The sequence below is a fragment of the Mustelus asterias genome, chromosome 15, assembly GCF_964213995.1.
Source record: "Mustelus asterias chromosome 15, sMusAst1.hap1.1, whole genome shotgun sequence".
Taxonomy (NCBI): domain Eukaryota; kingdom Metazoa; phylum Chordata; class Chondrichthyes; order Carcharhiniformes; family Triakidae; genus Mustelus; species Mustelus asterias.
Genome location: NC_135815.1, coordinates 34,320,679 through 34,343,049, shown reverse-complemented (window position 1 = coordinate 34,343,049; position 22,371 = coordinate 34,320,679). Strand labels below are relative to the sequence as shown.

The following is a 22,371-nucleotide window of genomic DNA, read 5'->3' as shown; positions in this document are numbered from 1 at the left end:
TCTGCAGTATGTGGATGTTATAAATATTTGTCGCAATCAATGTTGCAGTCTTTTTACCCAAATTCACTTTGCTATTGAGTTTATTTTGTGACTGAGGTTTTGGTTAAAGTAGAATTCATCATCAAACACCAGTCTTTCATGCCTGCCTGCGGTGTAATTTTGCCTCCACATTTAAGGCCAAACAGAATTCCTTTCTTAATTCCTACAATTCCCATTCATAATGCTGAATGTTGGAAGTTGCTTCCACTTGGTGATATTTGAAATGTCTGCTAGAGGAGCCTGAGTTTGTGCTGTCAGAGGTGTGTGCTCATCCTGATGAACCCATCCACTTACCTGTTCGAATCACAGTTTGTAGCTGAACGGCTGCCTAGTGGTGCTTCACTCAATCCTTCTGAGGTCACAGACCACAAATCAATATGTGATTAATAGCGTGACTGTGCACATATTGACTTAGGGCTCCTGGAAGTGATTGGCCTTTGTGAGATGGATAATGTCGAGGGCTATAATGGTGTGAAAGCAATGCTCCGGCACATCTCCAGATCACTCAGCAGTATCGATGAAGGGAATAAGTTATCATTGACTGCTGTGTCAAAACTGACTGGGCCACATCGCTCCCAAATACCAAGGGAATGCAAGACACGAACTGGGCAGGCTTCCAATAAATGCAGAGTCACGAGTGTTTGTCAGTCATCACACGATAATCCTACTGATCCATTTCCTGTGAGGACAACGCTAACTTAACTCCCACCTTTGGCTGCATGCTGTGGTGTTACAGATCACTGTGTCCTGATGTCCAACGGCATCTTGGGACGCAGTATCAAGATACAGCCTCTGCATCAATTATGCATGAGAGCTTGTATTTGGAGAGATGATGCTGTCTGGATGCAGCTGCCTCTTGAGATTGTTAAATGACAACCATTGACAAATGTTTTTTGTCTTAGAGCCACCTTGCTAAGCTGCTGTCATACTGGCATGAGCATATCTATGTGTGCAATAGCGTTTCCGCCTCTTGTCGATGCCATGGCTTGTTGGTGCCATGATTGAAAGGACTGCATTCTGAGTAGTTGCTCTAGGATGTGCACTTGTGGTGTGCTAAGCACATTTCACATGGCCCCTAGGCTACTGCACCTTTCAAGGATTAGCCTGTCATTAGGGTTGAAAGTGGATTCCACTTTCTCAGTGATCATTGGGGGATTGTTGATCTTTTGTGACATGTTGAAGATTACATTAAAGGTGTTGTGATGTCCCTTGCATTAAACCGTGGAGAGACTTGTGCTCGTAACAACTTGTCTTCGCCTCACTCCTTCTGGAATCTTGTAAATATGAGGTTGTCACAGGTACATCTTCGCCGTACAATGGCCTCCTCATGTTGCTCGTTTGAATCCTTGCCCTGTTCAGTTTGGTCCCCTTCAGCGACCACCTTGTCCAAGATGCCTAGCTCCTCCATAAACAATCCTCCCTTTACAGTGTTAGATTCTGGAAGGCACAGTAAACAGTAATTATGTGGGTTAGCCCTGCCTGGGCAGTCCGAACATCTGAAATGCACCTATAAGAGGCCAGTAGTCTGCTCTATTAAGGATGTTGAGGCTGAATGTGCAGCATTGTATCTCTCCTCAGATGCACTCTGTGGATGGTGAATGGTTGTCATTAGCCATGTCTTCAGGGAGTAACCCATATCAAGGAGCCAGCCCTTTAGGACCAGAGCTCCCTCAAATATCTCTGGCACTTGGGAGTGACTCAAAATGTACAAGTCATGTGAGCTCCCTTCGTATCTCGCACAAACATACTGGATCTGTTTTCTGTGATCACAAATTAGCTGGACTTGCAAAGAGTGAAATGCTTTTCTATTAAGGAATCTCACAGGCTGCTGGCAGGGTGTTCCCAAAGTCACATGTGTGCAGTTGATATCGCACTTGTGGGAAGCCTGAGATCACAGCGATTTGCACCGCTCTGGCAGCCTGGCTTACTTCATCCATGCGGAATTGCACATAATGGTGAGCTGTATTCACAAGGGCATCTTTCACCTTCCTTATGCATTTATGTGTTGTCAATTGTGAGATTCCGCAAAGATCCGGTGGAGCCCTGTAAGGATCTGCAGGCAAAAAAACTATGGCAATAACCTTCAGAGTAACCTGCCTTGGATGCCCTCTAAGTTGGTTTCCCATGAAGAATGTGACAAATATGAGCTACCACATCCATAGACAAGCGAAGGCCTCATTTGCTTATCTCCATGTGTCTTCCGTTGACCCTTGATCGTGGCTCCTCCTCATTGGCATCTGGCTCTTCCTGGTGCCCTGCTGGCTCTTGTTTCTCAGGGCAACCATCTTCTCTGAGCTGTGCCAATCGGTGATGAATCCTTCTTCTCATCATTCTAATCAAAGCTATAAAAAAGCCAGCATTGCCTGCAGCCTGCATTCTCCAATTTTCCTTGTATCTGTGAATGGATTCAATAGAGCAATCAATAGTCCTGCTGAATGGTCTTCCTCCATATACAAGGCAGGCACACAGACTCCAGCCTTTGACTTTCCCTTAGTCTGCACATTGCATTCCAAGGCTACCCTCTGCAGGATGATATCACCCTGGATGATAGCACATGGCTGAACTTCTTCCTCAGATGTGACTGCATATTCACAACAAGGGATTTAATTCAGGTCAAAAGACCAAGTTACGGGAGCCACAGTCAGCTTTGTGTTGGTTGTCCTCCAGTGGCCTTGACAATAACTATGAATGCCCAACCCTTGCACTTATGACTGCAAGCATGGTGCCTTGAATGCCATGACCAGTGCACTGGGAACATGGAGGCTTGTAGGGTCTCTGATGCCTCTGTGCAGTGGATTGATGTTTGGACTCTACATTCATTCTGAAATGTCTCAGTAAGGATAAGAAGCAAATTAACACCATAGGCACCACGGCAATCAAACATAATGGATTGTTGTATGAATGTGCACCAAACTCATTCATTGTGCATTAGATGCTCAAGTCCTGCACGCAGCTGAGCCGTACTCTCCATGGTTTGAGCAGGATAGTTATAGGGAATCTTGCAATCAGCCCAGTTTGCTGTCTTGAACTCCTCCACGTGAGACCCCTTCCCGACTGATTTTCTTTTTAGCTTGTTTTCCAAATGGCATCATTGCAAGGTGTGATGGGAAATGGTGCTGCTGACCATCATCTTGGTGACTAGTTTCCAACCTCCCCTATTACCCACCAAGCACCTCTCATCCTCCTCCATCCACCTCCTAATTCCTTTTATCACTACCTAACCTTCTCCAGTTACCCTTAAACCCATCACTATCCATTTAGATATTCCTGTTCTCCTCCCTGAACCTTTAATGTTGATATTCCCAGGCCCTTTGTCAACCTGACCTTCTCCTTCTCGAGGTCTCATGCAACCTGACTTTCTGGGATTATACCCCCATGAGACCATCCTAAACCCCTCTCAGCTACTGACTTACACGATACAGATGACTACCCTAACCATGACTGTGCCATCTGCCTCACAGTACCATAACCCTAACTGCAGGACCAAAATTCTTAGGTGACTGACCACACCCTGTACATCAAACTATACATGACTGTCACTGCAGGGAGAGGCAATGCCCCCTACACAAGACCAGGACCAAAACATGCGTGCCATGCAGAGCCTTCTAACATGGCCCTCACAGCCCTAGGACAGTCTCTAAAATCTGCCTAACAGCATGGTCTCAGCCCCAGGGCAGGCTCTTCAATCTGACCCTGACAGTGTGGCCTCAGCCCCAGTACAGTCTCGGGCTGGGACTTGCCATTCCCATCTGCATCGGGTGGGTTTGGCAACAGGAGTGGAGAATATTGCAAGAAGTGCAAAGTCACCTCTTAGGCGTGGAAGCATGACAGTTGTTTACTCCTCCATCAGCGTTTCCTGACAATGTCAGGAACATCATTATAATAAATTAACATATTAAACCTATACCTTCCAGGGGAGCTCAATGATTGCAGCATTGGTGGGGAGAAGGTCATGCCCAGGTAGTGTCTGGGCCCCCCTGGCACTGCTAGGCTTCAAGCTGGCACTACCCAGGCACCACCCAGGTAGTGGCCTGAAAGTGCCAGATTGATGCCTGGGTAATGCGCAGACATGTCAAGAGGGTGCCCAGATAGTGCTGGTGATTAGCTGGGGGGGGGGGGGCGTATCTGGGTGTACTGGTTTGCTCACTGTGTGCTGGCGTGGCCTTTAATAATGGCAGCCCAGATCAGTGTCTATGTTGCTGGTGGGGCAGACAAATTAGAGGCCTCCCTGCCAGCCATACATCGTGGAATCCACGAATTGAACTTTCTTAAAGTGCTGCGCTCTATAGCGGAGAAAACCACTGTCAGCGGCTTACATTACACTTTTCCTGCCTGGCATCAGCCTTTGTCGATATTGGGGAAAATCCCAGCCTCAGACTCTTGCTCGGACAGTCTTTCAGTACACTGTTCTGTTCCTTGACCACACCCTAGACTTGGCTCCATCTCCCCCCTACTCTCCCATGTTCAACAACCCCTCTCCCAGTTCTGCTGCTGTTTCCCCCTCCCTGCCTGTATTCCACACCAAACCCCTGGTTCGACTCCTATCTTCTTCCTTCCCTCCTGTGTTCCACAAATGCCTCCCCCTCGTCCTGCACGTCACCCCCTCCCTACTTGCATTGTCACCCATGTCCAGCATCAATGCAGCTTGTAATCCAGGCAACCAGGATCTCACAGGAACACTCTTAAAGGTGACGAAAGTAAAGTCTACGTAACTCAAAGTCATTTGTTAAGCGAAGGTTGCCAGGTGTGTGCATGCCACTTTATATACAGTTAGGAAACAGACTGTTCTAATTATCTGCTGGCAGGGTATTTAATTTCAAAGGGGAATGCAATTCTGGTGAGTTGGCCTTTTAATGAGCATTCATGGATGCAAATGAATGCAAATGTGGTTCCCAACATTGCACAGCAGAAAATCCGACCTACCTTTAACCCACCATCAACATCTGGAGAACAAAACTGCCAACTAATTTCCTCTTGGTGGGAAACTGACTTTTTCCATCACGCCCAATTTAGTGCCCCACCACCATGATTCACGCCACTGGCATGAACGGAAAATTGTGTCCAATGGAAATGGATTGAAGGGAAATAATATAGTATGCGTAGGCTTGTTTTGTGAATGTATAAAGGAGAGATACAAGTTCGCCTATTTGACCTCGCAAAATACACCTCTGTAAACTTAATTTAATTCAACGTTCTGCTGTTCATAACTTACACCAAGTCCCATTTACCCATAGCCCAATGCTTGCTGACCTGCAGTGGCTCTTTGTCTGGCAATCTTCTCAACCTTATTTTCAAATTTCTCCATGGCTTCAGCGCTCCCTATCTCTGTACCCACCAGTCCTACAACTTATGAGACTTCTGTGCTGCTCCCATTCGGGCTTCTTGCACATCTCTGATTTTCGTTGCTCCAGCATTGATATCTGTGCCTGTAGCTGCCTAGGCCTTAAGCCCTCGAACTCCCTTCCCTTGCTGCCTCTTCATTTTACCTATTTTCAGGTGAGGAAGAGGTCAGGATGCCAGACATATTTATAGCAGAGGAATCAAGGACAGAAAATCACTAAAATTAACATAAGAAAAATAAGAGTAATGAAGAAAATGATGGCACTGAAGAGTGATCAAAGAGAGTCAGCATAGATTTGTAAGACGTAGGTCAAGCCTGAAAAACCTGATTAAAGAGGTGACTAATGTAATGTGAAGGGAAGATTCTATGGATGTTATTTATGTACTTCAGAGGCACTTGAATTTTTTTTTAATAGAAGACGGTTAGTTAAAGTTGAAGCTCATGAAACTGAAAGGAAATGATTGACCTGGTTAGGAAATTTGCAGAGCGACACTAGACAGAGAGTTGGGCTAATGGAGATGTACTCTAATTAGCAGGCTGTGACTAGTGGCATCCTGTGCTGGGGCTTCCAACTATTCACTATTTAGATATTGACTTTCAAGACTGCAGGATCTCCCAAAGTGTATTATCACCAATGGGGCACTTCTAAGTGTAGTCGTTGTTTTACTGTAGAAAATGCAGGAGCCAGTTTGCACTCAGCAAGCTCTCACAAACAGCAATGTGGTAATGATCAGATAATCTGTTTTTGTGATGTTGATTGTGGGATAAATATTGGACAAGGCACTGAGTATTCTCCCTTGCTCTACTTCAAAATAGTGCCATGGGATCTATTATTTTCACTTGAGAGGGCAGACAGAGCCAGATTGTTAATGGGTTTATGCTGGATATGAAACAAGATTAGGATAATCCTTTAACACGCCAGAGGGAAAATTGCTCTCTGCAGCATGTGTAATAAAATAATATGCCTCTTTAGGACGAATACCTTTATAATTTTGTTGCACATTGTACACAAATGTGATAGCACATTGAAGGTACTTACACAATAGGATTTGAATGGTATTAGTAGTAGAGACTCACTCAGATATTTTATTATACAGAGATACAGCAATTTATACGACACTAGAAAAATATTTTGAGTTGTCTTTTCTCAGTTCAAAATCTATTGCTATCCACTTGTGGCAATTAAGACTGGTCTGTAAATTATTCTAACTCCTGTTGTCGACAGAACAAGAATGTGAAGAAATTATTTTCTCTATTTGTACAAACTCTTAGACAAAATGTTCCCTTTTTTCTTCCAAGTGCAGGCTCTGGTGGGGCGGCACGGTAGCACAGTGGTTAGCACTGCTGCCTCACAGCGCCAAGGACCCTGGTTCGATTCCCGGCTTGGGTCACTGTCTGTGTGGAGTTTGCACATTCTCCCCGTGTCTGTATGGGTTTGATGCACTATCAATTACGACACGAAGACTTCTGAGAGTGAGAGAAAACTAATAGGCTTTTATTCACTGAGAACAGGAGCACACCCTTGTAGCTGAGCTGGTCTGAACTGAGGCAAGGAGGAGGGACCATCACCTTTATACCCCACTCTGGGTGGAAAGGGAGGGGTCCCAGGTGGAAAGGGAGGAGTCTCAGGCCAGGTGCAGCATGGGTGTGTCCAGGTACATACTTGTAGTAACAGTGATTCACCACAGGGTTTCCACTGGGTGCTCCGGTTTCCTCCCACAGTACAAAGATGTGCAGGTTAGGTGGATTGGCCATGTTAAATTGCCCCTTAGTGTCAGGGGGACTAGCTCGGGTAAATGCATGGGTTGTGGGGGTGGGGCCTGGGTGGGATTGTGGTCGGTGCAGAACCGATGGGCCGAATGGCCTCCTTCTGCACTGTAGGATTCTATGATTCTATGCTGAGGAAAGTGGTACACAGCTCGCTGGCTACACAGCCAGCTTTTCTCGCTGCATTGTGCACTTCAAAGAAAAGAAATCTGGAGGCAAGGCCCATGCCATCACGCTGGCGGGCAGGACCGGAAGAAGCCAGCAATGTCGGCATTCCTGAGATCGAGGTGCATTTTTAAAGGGTGCCCCAACCTCAGACTTTAAAAGAAGATGAAGCCACCCCCCACATGCACATGGAGATGTCCCCACATGTCCCCACATGCACACCGACAACCCCCTACCTCCCATGGGTCACCCTCCCCCATGGTCATGGGAACCTATATGGTTGCGGGAAACCCTCCCTCCATTGATTTCCCCAAAGGGAGCCTCCCAGCACTGTCCCTTGGCACTGCCCTCTGGCATCATGGCACGGCCCCATAGGGAAATTCCCTATGTAAGGGGATGATACAGTGACGAGGCCCACTAAGTGGATGCTAATGTATGGTAATAGGGCTCCCAACCTTTCATGGTGGGAAATCCATTATGTCATTGTCGGGAGGTTGGGGACAAGCTCAAAAGGAAATCCCACCCAAAGAGAGGTCACGAAAAATATTGGCACGTGAAATTGTGAAATCCCCACAGATATTTTAAATAAATAAAGAACAAGAGGACAACAAAGGAAAGTGTAGGGTCAATTATAAACCAGAAAGATAGATTGTTTGTGTAGGCAAAGATGCGTTTTTAATGGATACTTTTGCAGGAGAAGGAGAGGGATGAAGCAGATAGTTAAGGAGAAGGAGTTTGAAATGTTGGATGGGACAAACACAGTGAAGGAGAAAATATTAAGGTATTCAGCCTCCTTCAAAATGGATTAATCACCAAGCCTGGATAAAATAAGGCAAGCGAGGGAAGAAATAGCAGAAGCTCTGACCGTCATTTTCCAATCCTTTCTGGCTACAGGCATGTTATTGAAGAGCTGCTAATGTTGTACCGTTGTTTAAAGAGGGAGGAAAAGATAGTCAAGTAATTACCCGGCTGGTCAGCTTAATCTTGGTGATGGGTAAATTACTGGGAACGGTTTAAGTAATCAACTAAAGATGACTTATTAATGTTGGACAGCCAGCATGGATTTGCTAAGGGAAGGTCATGACTTGATTGAATTTATTGAGGAGGCAACAAGGATTGATGAGAGTCCTGCATTTGTTGTGGTCTAATTGGACTTTAGTAAAGCTTTTGACAAGATCCCAGATAACACTGCTCAGAAAATTAAAAGCTCATGGGACCCAAGGGAAAGTGATAAGTTAGATTCAAACTTGGCTCAGTGGCAGGAAACAAAGGGTTTCTAGCCAATGGGTTCTGACTGCTAGGCAGTTTCCAGTCAGAGTCTGCATTACTCATTGCTGGGTCCTTTGCTGTTTGCTGCATATTTCAATGAGTTGGATTTAAAGGGCATGATTAAGAAGTTTGCAAGTGAAATAATTGCTGTGTGGTTGATAGTGAGGAAGAAAGCTGTAGACTGCAGAAAAATATCAATGAACTAGTCAGCCGGGCAGAAAAGTACCAAATAGAAATCAATGCAGAAAAGTGTGAAGTAATAGATTTGAAGAGGGCAAGCAAGGCTAAGGAAATGGACAAAAAATTGTAAGATACTGAGATATGTAGGTGAACTGAGAGACCTTGGGATGTATAACCACAGATCCCTGAAGATAACAGGACTGGTAAAGAAGGTGGTGAAGAAGGCATAGAGGATACTTTCCTTTATTGGTCAAGGCCTGGGGTATAAGATCAATAAGGGAATGCTAGAACTGTGTAAAATACTAATCAGACTGCAGCTAGAGTACTCTGTTCAGTGCTGGCCACCACGTTACAGAAAAGGCATGATTGTACTCCAGGAGTGGAACATTTTAGCCATGTGGAAAGATTGGGTGAGTTATTGTTGTTTTCTTTGGAATGGAGGATGACAGGATATTTAATTGAAGTGTATAAAAATGAGGTACCTAGATAGTGTGGATAGGAATGAATTTGTTTCCACTTGATTGGATTTAAAAACTAGGGGACGTAGATTAAAGGGATTGGTAGAATGATTAGAGAGGAGCTGAAGAGTAATCTTTACACTGAAAACGCACTGCTGAAAGGCTGGTAGAGGATGAAAGAAACCCTAATCATTAAAAAGAACTCACCTGATGAAGGAGTAGCGCTCTGAAAGCTCATGATTTCAAATAAACCTGTTGGACTTTAACCTGGTGTTGTGAGACTTCTTACTGTGCCCATTAAAAAGAACATTCGAGATGTGCTTGCCTACAGGTCTACAAACCAAGGTGGTATAAGATGGAATAGCTCTTTTCTTCCCTTAAAATGGTCACCATGGCCTGCATTTGTGAGATGGCAAGGCACAAACCCAATAGGCCTGCTGCCATTTAATGCTGAAATGAGCATTGATTGGCAACAGGCGAGAGAGACTTCCATCCGCACTTGGAAGGAAATCCTGCCTTGGAGTGCTGTCAGCCAATCAGATTGGCCAACAGTTCTCCAGCCCATCCTAGCACATTGCTGTAGTGGCTGGAAGAGGCACTGCAGCACCATGCCTGGGATTAATTGCAGGGAGCCGTGGAGTGGAGGGGAGGGGATGTGCTGGGGGTGGGGGGAGAAATTGCAAGAAGGGGACAACAAAGAACAGTACAGCACAGGAAACAGGCCCTTCGGCCCTCCAAGCCTGTGCCGCTCCTTGGTCCAACTAGACCAATCGTTTGTATCCCTCCATTCCCAGGCTGCTCATGTGACTATCCAGGTAAGTCTTAAACGATGTCAGCGTGCCTGCCTCCACCACCCTACTTGGCAGCGCATTCCAGGCCCCCACCACCCTCTGTGTAAAAAACATCCCTCTAATATCTGAGTTATACTTCGTCCCTCTCACCTTGAGCCCGTGACCCCTCGATAAATGGATTATCGGGGGATGCTGGTGGGTTGGGGGATGAAGGGAGGTCGGGTGGTATCTGGTTCATGAGGCGAGGGTGTCCTCCCAGTCGTAAGGGGTTTCTGATGGAGATGCCTCCCCAACTTGCCGCCCCAAGATCGAGGTTCTTAACTTTTCCATTTTCCCAGCCTGCCTGAGATATCCAGCCTAAAAATTGTGCTGTGTGGGACAATGCCCTTAAGTGGTCATTAGGAATGAGGCTGGCTTCCCGCCCGAGGTCCTGCAAAATTGTGTCCGGATCAGGGAGGCCAGGTTGCTGTCTATGCAATTCCATGCTCCCCTCCCCATGGGTAGAATGGCCTCTTCTTGTACCATTTATCTTTCTATGTTTCTATGATTACTGATTACAGTTTTGTTTGACTGTTCGCACTGATGAAGGAGAGAAAATTGGCAATTTAACAGCGGCAGATTTTTTCTGTTTTTTATTTATCTGCTTCTGCATACATTATCACTAAAACTTGAGATGTATGCAGATGCACTCTTGAGTGTGAAAATTACTTTTTGTAAAGGATAGAGATGGCTTAATTCAATCCCAAAGCAAATGGTGAAATTCCTCCAAAAATGAATTATTGCCCCATGGTTGGGAAAATGTTCACTGGGATCTACTGCTAGATATTTGGCGGCACGGTAGCACAGTGGTTAGCATTGCTGCTTCACAGCTCCAGGGTCCCAGGTTCGATTCCCGACTCGGGTCACTGTCTGTGTGGAGTTTGCACATTCTCCTCGTGTCTGCGTGGGTTTCCTCCGGGTGCTCTGGTTTCCTCCCACAGTCCAAAGATGTGTGGGTTAGGTTGATTGGCCAGGTCAAAAATTGCCCCTTAGAGTCCTGGGATGCGTAGGTTAGAGGGATTAGTGGGTAAATATGTGGGGGTAGGGCCTGGGTGGGATTGTGGTCGGTGCAGACTCGATGGGCCGAATGGCCTCCTTCTGCACTGTAGGGTTTCTATGATTTCTATGAACCCCATTAGGAATCAGGGTCCTGTGATATCGGGACACCCCAATTGTAATTTTTGCATCTTATGATCTGCACCAACCATTGTTCTCAGTCCTCTACAAATTCCACTTCTGAGCTACTGAAGCTGAGTTTGCACTTTCTCTCCCTTTCTGCGTGGATTTCCTTCAGGTGCTCTGGTTTCCTCCCACAGTCTAAACATATGCAGGTTAGGTGGATTGACCCTGGTGTCAGGGGGATTAGCAGGGTAAATGTGTGGGGTTGCGGGAATAGGGCCTGGGTGCGATTGTGTTTGGTACAGACTCGCTGGGCTGAATGGCCTCTTTCTGTACTGTAGGGATTTTATGAATTCTCTCTCTCGCTGGCAAGTGTGTGAGGCTGAACCTGTCTGTTAGCGATCATGGTGTCATATTTGATCCTGACCATATCGCCACACCATCAGTAAGACTGTCTGTTTCCACCTCAGTAACCTCACCCGACTCCATGCTACCCTTGTTCCATTGGCTGCTGAACTCTCATCCATGCCTTTGACTATCCTAATGCACTCCTGACTGGACTCCCTCATTCTACCCCCTGTAAAGTTGACATCACGCAGAACTCGGCTGTTAGTGTCCCACTCTTTCCAAATCCTGTTTCCCCTGTACTGACCTACAGAGATTCCTGGCCAGTCTCGACCTTAAAAGTTCTCATCCTTGTTTTCACATTTCTCCGTGGTCCTACCCCATCTCCAGATCATTGTAATCTCCTCCAGTCTACAACCCTCCAAAATACCTCCACTCATCTGCCTCCTGAGAGACTTCAACTGCTTCATCATTGGTAACCATGTCTTCAGTTGCTTAGATCTTAAGCTCTGGCACCAGGAGTCTGCACACGCACAATAGCTCCCTCTGCAGCTAGAGTAAGCTGACTTGTGCTTTAAGCCCTGCCCACTGCCTCTAGTGGCTGGATCTGGTCAAACCCATATTTTCATTGTCTAAGTGCATAAAATTCGGAGTAAAGGCTCCCCAAAAAACGGATCTGAAACTCACGTGTTCACGCTAGCTGGACATTACGAATTTTTCTCGTAAAATTGCCCCCACTATATGTGTGTGTGTGTGTATATATTATATAAAAGTTGTTGCTGTTATGTACATGTGACAGAAATGGTATTGCTGAGAGTCAATACTTAAACAGAAGTATAAAATATGTATGTTGGACACAGTGATTTCTCTGGTAAATGTCACATTTCTGTGGTAAGTGGATTGGTTAACTCAGTTGGCTAGACAGTTGTGTGTGGTTCAGAATAATGCCAACAGCACGATGTTTTATACCTGTTGTGGCTGAAGTAGACCTGGGGCTTGCCTCCTTACCCTGCCCTGTCCCCTGGTAAAAATCACAACATTAGCCCAAGGTTTGGCAACCCTTGAATAATCCGGGGTGTTACGTGGAAAAGAAGATGATTTGTGGTGGATGCGGAGATGTGAAGCAACCAAATAGTTTGGACCATTGTAAATGACAACAGTTTTTATAGATGAGTTTCTTGTTTGGCTTACTGTGACTCCTCTGCCAAATACCTTAGGGAAAGTCCTTTTTTGGATGAAGGAATATCACACTTTACATTCACAGCAGAAAGCTGTCTCATATGACAGGCTTAAGGTTCAAAGAGATTTCCTAGTGACAGCCAGTTCAGTCAGAACCTTTTATATGGCAGATGTTATACAAAAATATACTGGAAATCTTACCAAAGGATGTTGCTTGAAGTACATAGAAATTTTGCAGTTGTGTTAATTAGCAGGACTATCACTAAATAATGATGAAAAACTAACAGTGGAAGTTCAAACAATATAAAATCTAAGCCGATCAAAGCATTTAATTTTAGATACGTTATTTCTCCATTGTTAATACAAACTTCCAAGAACCTACAGTGGTAGAACATCTATTATGTACACTCTAGCCAGAATCTTCTGTTCTGGAGTCTAAGTTCAATGAGAGTGATTTCTGCACTGGGCAGTATCATGACTGACCACGCACAACCTTGTGTTGTTTAGCTCATTAAATATACATCCATGAGGATCTTGCCAATTCACATTGCGGGCAGGCACGAAGTCACCGCCATTAGCTCATGTGGTTGAAGATCCAGGAGCAGTATTTAAAGAGCACATGGACAACCTGCACTTTCCATTCCGCCTTTTCCAGGCCACTGCTCCATCCTTTCCCACCAACACTTCCTCCCTTCCTTGGTCATCCTCCATGCAACTTGCACTGTCACCACCCAGTCTCAATCATAGGTTGGCATTTAGAGACATTCCCCAAAGAGGACATTGTAACCGGGAATCGAAGGGTTGGGGGGGAAGTTGAAGAGTGGGGGGATGTTGGAGGGTCAGGGCAGGAGCTGGACACTCAAGGAACTAAAGGGGGTCAGAGGGTCATGGAGAGAGTTGGCTGGGGGTTTAGTGGGGAGTCTGGGTGCGGGGGAGGTCAGTTGTGCAGTTAGCCAGGAGTTAGGCATGGTTATTCTCTATCTATTATTTCCTCGGTAACTATCTTGATAATGAGTTGGGACCCTTCGAAGCCTCCAACTCTAACTCAAAGTTGGAGACTTTTTTGGAGAGTTCTGGGTGCGGAGGAACTCTCCATCAGATGTTGAAATTTTCAAGGCAATCCCTGTGGATCCTTCACGTTGGGATGTTGGGAAGGGTCCCCCAGCACATCTTCCAGGTTACCTTCACAGTTCAACCATCTGGAGAGTGGAAGATCTGGGTCACTGGGGGGGATTCTCTGCCCTTGTTTGTGGCGAGCAGGAATGGAGGCAGGGATGGAGAATCCAATGGGAGTCCCCAGATGGCTTTTACACTTGGGATTTCCGATTGTCCCCACCATCCGCTAGTGTAATGGGGGTTTCCACTATGAAACTTCCCTGGCAAAGGGAGGGATATTGGTGGTGGTGGGTGTGTTCCCATGTCAGTGGAGGGGAACCTTTCTCTTATTTATTTTAAGATCGGAGCACCCTTTAAAAAGAGTGCTCCAATCACTTGAAGGCTGACTTTGCTGTTTATTCAGAGTCCACCCCACAAGTGTAACATCCTGGGACCCACCTCCATCCAGAGTTTGTTTTGACCAAGTGTCAAAAAATATGGCGGGAAAAACCGGCATTGGTGCCGGCAAGCTACACGCACTGCTTTTCCTGTCTGAGTTGATACTTAGTCATAAGAATAGAAACTTTCGCTCACTGTTTCATGCACGGTCTGAAAGTACCAACTCATTAGTCCTATCTCAAATAATTCAACTTCACAGGCCAAGGAAGAGTGAATTTGATATTCACAATTTATAGTATGCTCACCTTTATTCTCATGCTAGATTACTGCTGTAGCTTTTTAAATAATAAATGCATGCAATTCTGGACAATTTCCAGTATTCTTCAGGTGGATAATGAAAGTTCCACAGTATTTTGCGGGGTCCATCTATCTCTGGAAATCAGTTGTTTCAGAAGGAAAGTAATCTTAACTAATATGTTCTCCATTAGATTTCTAATACACTACTGTGGAGAAAATAATTTTAATAGACTAGTAGAAATCATATTATAGAGCACATAATGTTACTTATATAATTGAAAATCTTGTAAATTTTACAGTGGCAGCTAAAGCTGTATTCTAGAAATATATTTGATTTCTCTATTAGTAAAGAAACCACAAACAATTAATTTAAATTCAAACTATAAAGTTTGTTAGATGTGTTAAAAGGAGATGCAAATCTTTTAATACAGGCTATATTAGATCATAGAATGATGCAGTGTAGAATAGTGTGGCTACAAGAGCAGGTCAAAGGCTGAGAATTCTCACTTCCTGCCTCCCAAGTCTGTCCACCATCTACAAAGCACGAAGCAGGAGTGTAATGGAAAATGCTCCACTTGCCCAGACGAATGAAGCTCCAATAACATGAAGCTTGACATCATCCAGGACAAAGCAGCCTGTTCATTTGGTACCCTGTCCACTACCTGTAACATTCACCACCTCCACTACTGATGCACGGTGGCAGCAGTGTGTACCATCTACAAGCTGCACTGCACCAACTCACCAAGGTTCCTTCGACAACACCATTCAAATCCACAACTTCTACCACCTAGAAGGCCAAGACAGCAGCTACATGGGAAAATCACCACCTGCTAGTTCCCTCCAAGCCACACATCATCCTGACTTGGAACTATATTGCTGTTCCTTCACTGTCAGTGGGTCAAAATCCTGGAACTCCTTCTCGAATAGCACTGTGGGTGAACCTACACCAGATGGATTGCAGCGGTTCAAGAAGGTGGCTCACCACTTCCTTCTCAAAGGATTAAGGATGAGCAACAAATGTTGGCCCAGCCATTAATGCCCACATTCTGTTAAGGAGAAAGAAGAAAGCCATGAGGCTCATCAGTGTTCCATAAAGATTTGCGGGTTAGGTTGTGCGGGTTAGGTTGATTGGCCATGCTAAAATTGCCCTTAGTGTCCTGGGATGCGTAGGTTAGAGGGGTTAGTGGGGTAAATATGTAGGGATATGGGGATAGGGCCTGGGTGGGATTGTGGTCGGTGCAGACTCGATGGGCCGAATGGCCTCTCTCTGTGCTGTAGGGATTCTAACATTTGACTTAACTTTCTTGCACCATTTCTCTATGAATAATGCCAAGGTTCCTATGTGCTGTTTTTCTGACGTCACGCAAAATTCCAATGCGGTCTTAGAATGAAATAATATAATAATGCAGATCTTTAGATTGTTTTGATTGGCCATTAACTTAGATTACTAAAATTATCTAAAGGGCTTCTAGGACATCCCCCAGCTGGAAGAGTGCTGCGTACACTAGGACCCTGCAGCATCCCTAGGACCCGAGGTCACTGCTGAGACCCAAGTCCGTGCTGCAAATCAGACATCGGACACCGTGCTGAGCAACAGCCCCCCATACCACCCCCCCCCGCCCCCATACACTCGCAGAGCCCCTCCTCCCCGACCCAAAACATAACATGACCGCCATGAAAGGACCCCCTGTAAGCAGCACGGGTCCGACAGTAGGCACTTACCTCCTCGCTTACCCTCACTGATGGAGCACCAGAATCAGACTTTTACCAAGCATGTCTGTTCCAGACTGATTCCGGATTGGGCGAGCGCAGTGGTAAAGGCAGACATGCTGGTAAAGTGGGGCGTGCAGCATGTTAAGTGGATTAAAATACATGCAGAATTATTTAAATTGATGTCATGCCCGTTTTGGGTGGGTTCCCGATCGTGCTGATTTTTTGGCTTTGGTAAAGTGCGAACTGGCACGGAAATGGGCACAGATCCCGCTACTCACCTCACGCCCAACTTTACCAAATTTTTGCACCCAAAAACAGGCGCAATGCGATGGTAAAATACCGCCTACTAGTCTTCTCCCTCTTGGTTACTGACAGTTTGGTGAAGAAGGGTGGGCTGGAGAGAGTGATATGAACTGGTCTGGTATTTAAATATGGCGTCAGGACCTTTGAATCCGCCAGCTGATAACAGGCAGGTGTATCAAGTGCTGGCCCACCAGGTGACTCAGAGTGGAACATGCCTATACATAATTAATGAGGTTCCAAGTGCATAATCTGGCGTGGGAACCTGGCCAGTAGGAAAGATGTCGCTGGAACCACCTATCACTGCACTTATTTTCAAAATGGTTGAATTCCACCCATTGTTAGATTAAGCAAATGGGCAAAATTATGGCAGATAGAGTTTGATGCAGCGAAATGAAGGACCATTCATTTTGGACCTAAGAAAGAAAGATCAGAATATTTCTCAAACGATAGGAGATAGGAATAGTGGAGATATAAGGATCCATGCAGGGGAATCACTGAAACCTAGGGCATAGGAAATAATTAAAAAGCTGAATGGAATTTTAGCCTTTATCAAAGGGAAGGAAGTTACGCTACATTTGTATTGATATCTGGATAGACTGTATCTGGAACTGCGTTCAGTTCTGAGCCATGCAAGTCTGAAAGGATTTACTGGCCTCGGAGTGGTTGTAACTCAGATTGGCCAGAATGATACTGGATTTAAAGGTCTAAATTATGAGGACAGGTTTCATAAACTAACCTTTGAACATGGAAGATTAAGGGCTACCTAACTGATGTGTTCAGGTTGACTGAAAGATTTGATAGGATAGAAAGAGAGAAGATATTTCATCTGGCAGGGAAGTTTCAGGACAAGAGGATGTAACCGTAAAATTACAGCTCAGCTATTCAGGAGTGATGTCGGGAAGTGGAAATCTCTAACTGGCTCCCTCAAAAGGTTATTGAGGCGAGGTCAATTGAAAAACTTACAACAAAGATAGATTTTGATATCAAGCATTTAGTAGTTCTATACCAATGCTGCGCACAGCAATTTTTAGGTTATACTTTCAGAATAATATTCAAGTAGTAATATAATGACAAGCTAAAGCAATTTGCCAGGAGCATTAGTGTGTTTTTCTTTGCAGTATTTTGTTTGATTGTATTGATGTACAATAAATTAATCAGAAAATATTTTTGGATATAATGTACAACTAATTTAAGACACATGTGGATAGGTATAGCACACATGGGAGGAACAGGTAACTTTGGACTTGTGAGCTAGAATTTTACAGCCCCTCCCACTGACGGTATTTTCCAGTCCCGCTGAAGTCAATGGACCTTTAACAGCTTGGTGTATTTTATGGCTCCACCCCCGCTACAACAGGGCCATAAAATTCTGCTCATTGTTCCAATAACTTTTCGTCAGTGGGGTTTTCCTCACCTTATGTTTGGGTCTGTTGTAAACTATTTGATACAAATCGATTCCAACCATCTGTTACCAACACTGTTGTTATTGTTATATCACAAGGCTGCCAGATAAGTAGAGAGTAAACAAGATGGTTCTTGGTTTACTTATTGCCTGGTAATTCCTATTTTCCTGTACTTTTCTTTTGGCTTTCTTACTGGATTTTACTTATTTGTATCCGATCAAACTTTCCCCCACCCCTCCAAATGGCATCTTTTCTACATCTTTGGTGAGCTGTTCTGCATTGCCGGATTTATTCAGACCTGTTCGCCTTCTGATCTTAATATGCACTATGAAATGTTAATTTAGAGAGTAGCCATTAGAAATCTAAGTTCCCCATTCTGAATAGTTTGTTCTTTCTTCAACACTGCCTTTACGTTCACTTTGTAGCTGTTTACTTGCCGATAAACTCTGATCTGTTCTTTTGTTTGCAGCCCTCCTGTATGCAACCATCTTTGGTAACGTGACAACGATCTTCCAGCAAATGTATGCCAATAGCAACAGGTACCATGAGATGCTGAACTGCGTCCGAGACTTTTTGAAGCTTTATCAGGTGCCCAAGGGCCTGAGTGAGCGAGTCATGGACTACATTGTTTCCACTTGGTCAATGTCTAAAGGAATTGATACAGAAAAGGTATAGAAATAAAAAAGAAAATGTGCACATCTTTTCTAATCGGCAATATATTTTGGTATAATAGTGTCATCTTCACTTAGTAGTAATCTCACCTTTAGAACTTGGTCATCGGTTTAAACTCCATTCTAGGACTTGAGCACATAATTTATGTTGCCGTTGCACTGTTGTACAAACTGCATTGTTTAGAGTGCTGTATTTTATGTGAGAGGTTTAACAAAGGCTGCTCACCTGTTAATGTAGACGTAGGAGATCCTATAGACCTATTTGAAAGCAAGTGGGGAAGAATCTTGAGCATCATTTTTCACTCAAACACAAAGCGATTAATTTGTGATTTATTTCATTTGCTGTTTGGGATCTTCTTATGACTTACCATCAGGTAAAAAGTACAAATTATAAACATGAAATCTTAAATAATTAGCAAAAATTAAAATTGATCATAAAATTACACATCCTGTACCAATAGGCTTTGCACAAAGAGTCACCCTGCTTGAGGTCTGGGCTGAAGCTGACCTTTGTGATGTCCCACACCCTTTGTGTTTAGATGTACTTCATACTCTATCAGGTATCAAGTCTTGCCCAACATTCTCCCAAGCCTCAACCTCTTCCTTTCACCTTGTTTTTGCATCTTTATTACCTCCCAAACTGAACCCCCAGCCCATACTTCATGCCTCAATTTTGTGTGTTCCTCTTTTTCAGTCTGATCCTCGTACATAATTTGAATCTGTTAAATTTGGCCCAGCCTGTTGAGTTTTACAAAGAGATACAACTTTGGATACATTGATAAAGAAACATGTGAAAGCCTCACAGAGGAGTAGATTTTGACTTTGTACAGTAGTGTAAAGTTTTGGGGCACGATCTTACTGCCCGCTCATGCCATGTTCCGCTGCAGTAAAAACTGAGATTTTGGCGACAAGCTAAATCCCCGTTCGCTGCAGCAGGATGGGAAATTCCACAGGCGTGAACGGTTAGAAAATTCCAGCCCTGAAGCCCAATTCGCTATCACACATTATACATTTATTCCACACCGTCATAATCTACCCCACATTGTGCAACAAATAAATCATTGGTTGGTGCAAAAGAACAAGAGACAGCTGAAGGGAGGAATGTTTTTGTTTTAATTTTCTCCATGAGTAACATCTTCAGAGAACAAAAGGGAAATTCACTGATACCGAGGTCAATTGAAGTGGGCATGGGCCAGAAAATATGGAACCCCAATGTAAGCATGGGATTGATAGATATACTGAAAGGTGTGTCATATGATAACACTTTTTGCGTTACCAGAGAAACTGTACCTGTTGCAAGATAGCTTATTGCCTGCCATCCTGTGAGCAGTGCTGTTGTTGGGAGATCTGATTGTTGTTTCGATAATGTTTTATCTGTCTTGTCGAATTAAATAACTCAGAAATATCTGACACTGGCATGACGAATATTCCATTTAAAATTCCATTTTGAAAATTTATTCCAGAAGCACTAACTAAGCAATACAAATTTTACGCTGCTTACACAGATTACTCAAAATGGATTGCACAACATGCCATGAAAACTAATTGAATGATACATTTTAACGCTCTAGTTGGATGATGGCTAAACGTGAAAGAGAATAATATATCATGTTGGTTTCCTTTCCAATCTTGACTGGTTTGTAATAATTCATGGTGGATTCTTTGAGAGCTGATTTTGATTCACTTTGGCGGTTTTTGGCTTCCAGATTGCAGTGTAACTGCGTAACGGAACAGCTGTTTCTTTGTGGTTGCTTAATAAAGATTTGAATACTATGGAGATTCCCTTCCAAGTGCAAAGTTGAATTGTGAATATTGCCTCTTCAGATTCCTGCTGTATTCTCATTAACTGTCAGGATGTGGAAAATAAATGTCGCAGTTCAGTAATTAAAATTCTCATTGAGTCTGAGTCACCAGAATTACATTGCGCAGTAATTTTCTTCTTTTAATATCCTCCTTTTAATTTTCTTTACTTTTAAACGAATGTTTCAATTATGGCCGTGATTCCTCCGAAATGGGACTAAGTGCCCATGCAGCGTTGGCAGCGTCTATCAGGTGAGAATCCCACCTGATGGACGCTCATTTATTCATATCGGGTCACCACTGTTCTCAACCACATTGGCTCTATGTGGATAGGAAATTATCCATGCCAATGTGGGGTTGCTCACAGAAAAATCTTAATTTTAATCATTTTCCCCTGGAGGTGGACTTCGACCCAAAAGCAAAGGGAGTGGCACAGTGGTGAGCACTGCTGTCTCACGGCGCCAGGGACCAGCCTCGGGTCCCTGGCGCCGTGATTCCAGCCTCAAGTCACTGGCTGTGCAGAGTTTGCACATTCTCCCCGTGTCTGCGTGGGTTTCCTCCGGGCGTTCCGGTTTCCTCCCACAGTCCAAAGATGTGTGGGTTAGGTTGATTGGCCATGTTAAATTTACCTAGTGTCAGGGGGATTAGCAGGGTAAATGTGTGGGGTGACGGGAATAGGGCCTGAGTGGGATTGTGGTCGGTGCAGACTTGATGGGCTGAATGGTCTCCTTCTGCACTGTCGGGATTCTATGATTCTAACAGACCCAGCTTCTGTTTCCCACCTCTGTGGTGAAACTTCAGTCCCATGAAACAGTCTGATGAAGGTCTATCGAGTCAGCTATCACTGCCTACTAGTGCTCAGCAGTCCAAATGTCCTATCCTTCTTTTCTCCCAGCAGAGCTTTGAGAGATCTATGGCAGATCACATTAAGAAGTTTAACAACACCAGGTTAAAGTCCAACAGGTTTATTTGGTAGCAAAAGCCACACTATCACATTATCATATTAGTGCTGCTTCAAGTCTGCCCATGCTAAGCAGTAACCCCTCTGCCCGTCTACCTGTGTGGGAGGGAGGTCGCTCAGTCCAACTAACTATTGTGTATTGCAAAAAAGCATCCATGTCTTCTGGAGTCCAGGCCATTTGCCTTATGGAGGCGAGTATCCTCAAGAACTGGTGTATTTCTGCCCATTTATAACGCCTAAGGATCCATAATTACTGGATTAAAGAATCTCTGCTCCTGTCTCTGCCCTTTTGCAATTATTTATATCCAGATGTGCAGGTAGGGATTCATTTCCTTACAAGGCAAGGAGGAAACATATGGACATTAAGCACAAATTTTGACTTATAGCATTCTACAAGTAAATATAATTTAATATAAGAGCTACCATTTAATTGAAACTTACTTGAATCTCAAACTGAAGGTGCTATTGTATATACTGTTGCAAGCTATGCACTTGAAGTGTGGTTCCAGGATTGCACAGGTTTCACTTGTCTGCAACTATTGATTGTTTTAGTTGCAACTTGCTTCTAGAATATACATCATGAATAAATCATTATAGCATCTCCTTGTCTTGCACCTAAGTTGCAGGCTATCTCTAGGAATGCGTTAAGCAAAGATTAACAGAAAGCTGCACTTTATTTTTCATTTTAACATTAGTGTCCCATTCCATTTTGTGTTTGAAGTACTAAAGCAACATTGAGCTTTGTTTTTTTGCAGTGTTTTATCTTTTTGGCAAGCATGTTTTATTATTTTCATACACGAACAGAGATTGCTGAGGAAAAGAAAATCAACAGGTCTGGCAGCATCTGTAGGGAGGAAACAGAATGAATGTTTAGAGTCTGGATGTCTTCTTCAAAGCTGAAGAGAAGGAGAAATGTGTTGGATTATATATTGTAGAAGAGGGGGTGCAGCAGCTGGAACAGAGAAGAAGGCCAGTGATTAGTGGTAACCAGGAGAGATTGCAACAAAACTTAAGAACAAGTGACAGGTGGCCCGGAG

General features: G+C 44.2%; 1 protein-coding gene across 1 annotated transcript in view; it reads left to right on the top strand.

Moving 5' to 3' along the window:
• Positions 1-22,371, top strand: part of kcnh1a (potassium voltage-gated channel, subfamily H (eag-related), member 1a) — a 257,744-nt gene that overhangs the window by 74,127 nt on the left and 161,246 nt on the right. Inside the window, exon 8 of the mRNA XM_078230547.1 lies at positions 18,372-18,571. Coding sequence (XP_078086673.1) covers positions 18,372-18,571 — 200 coding nt within the window. The remainder of the gene's footprint in view (positions 1-18,371; positions 18,572-22,371) is intronic.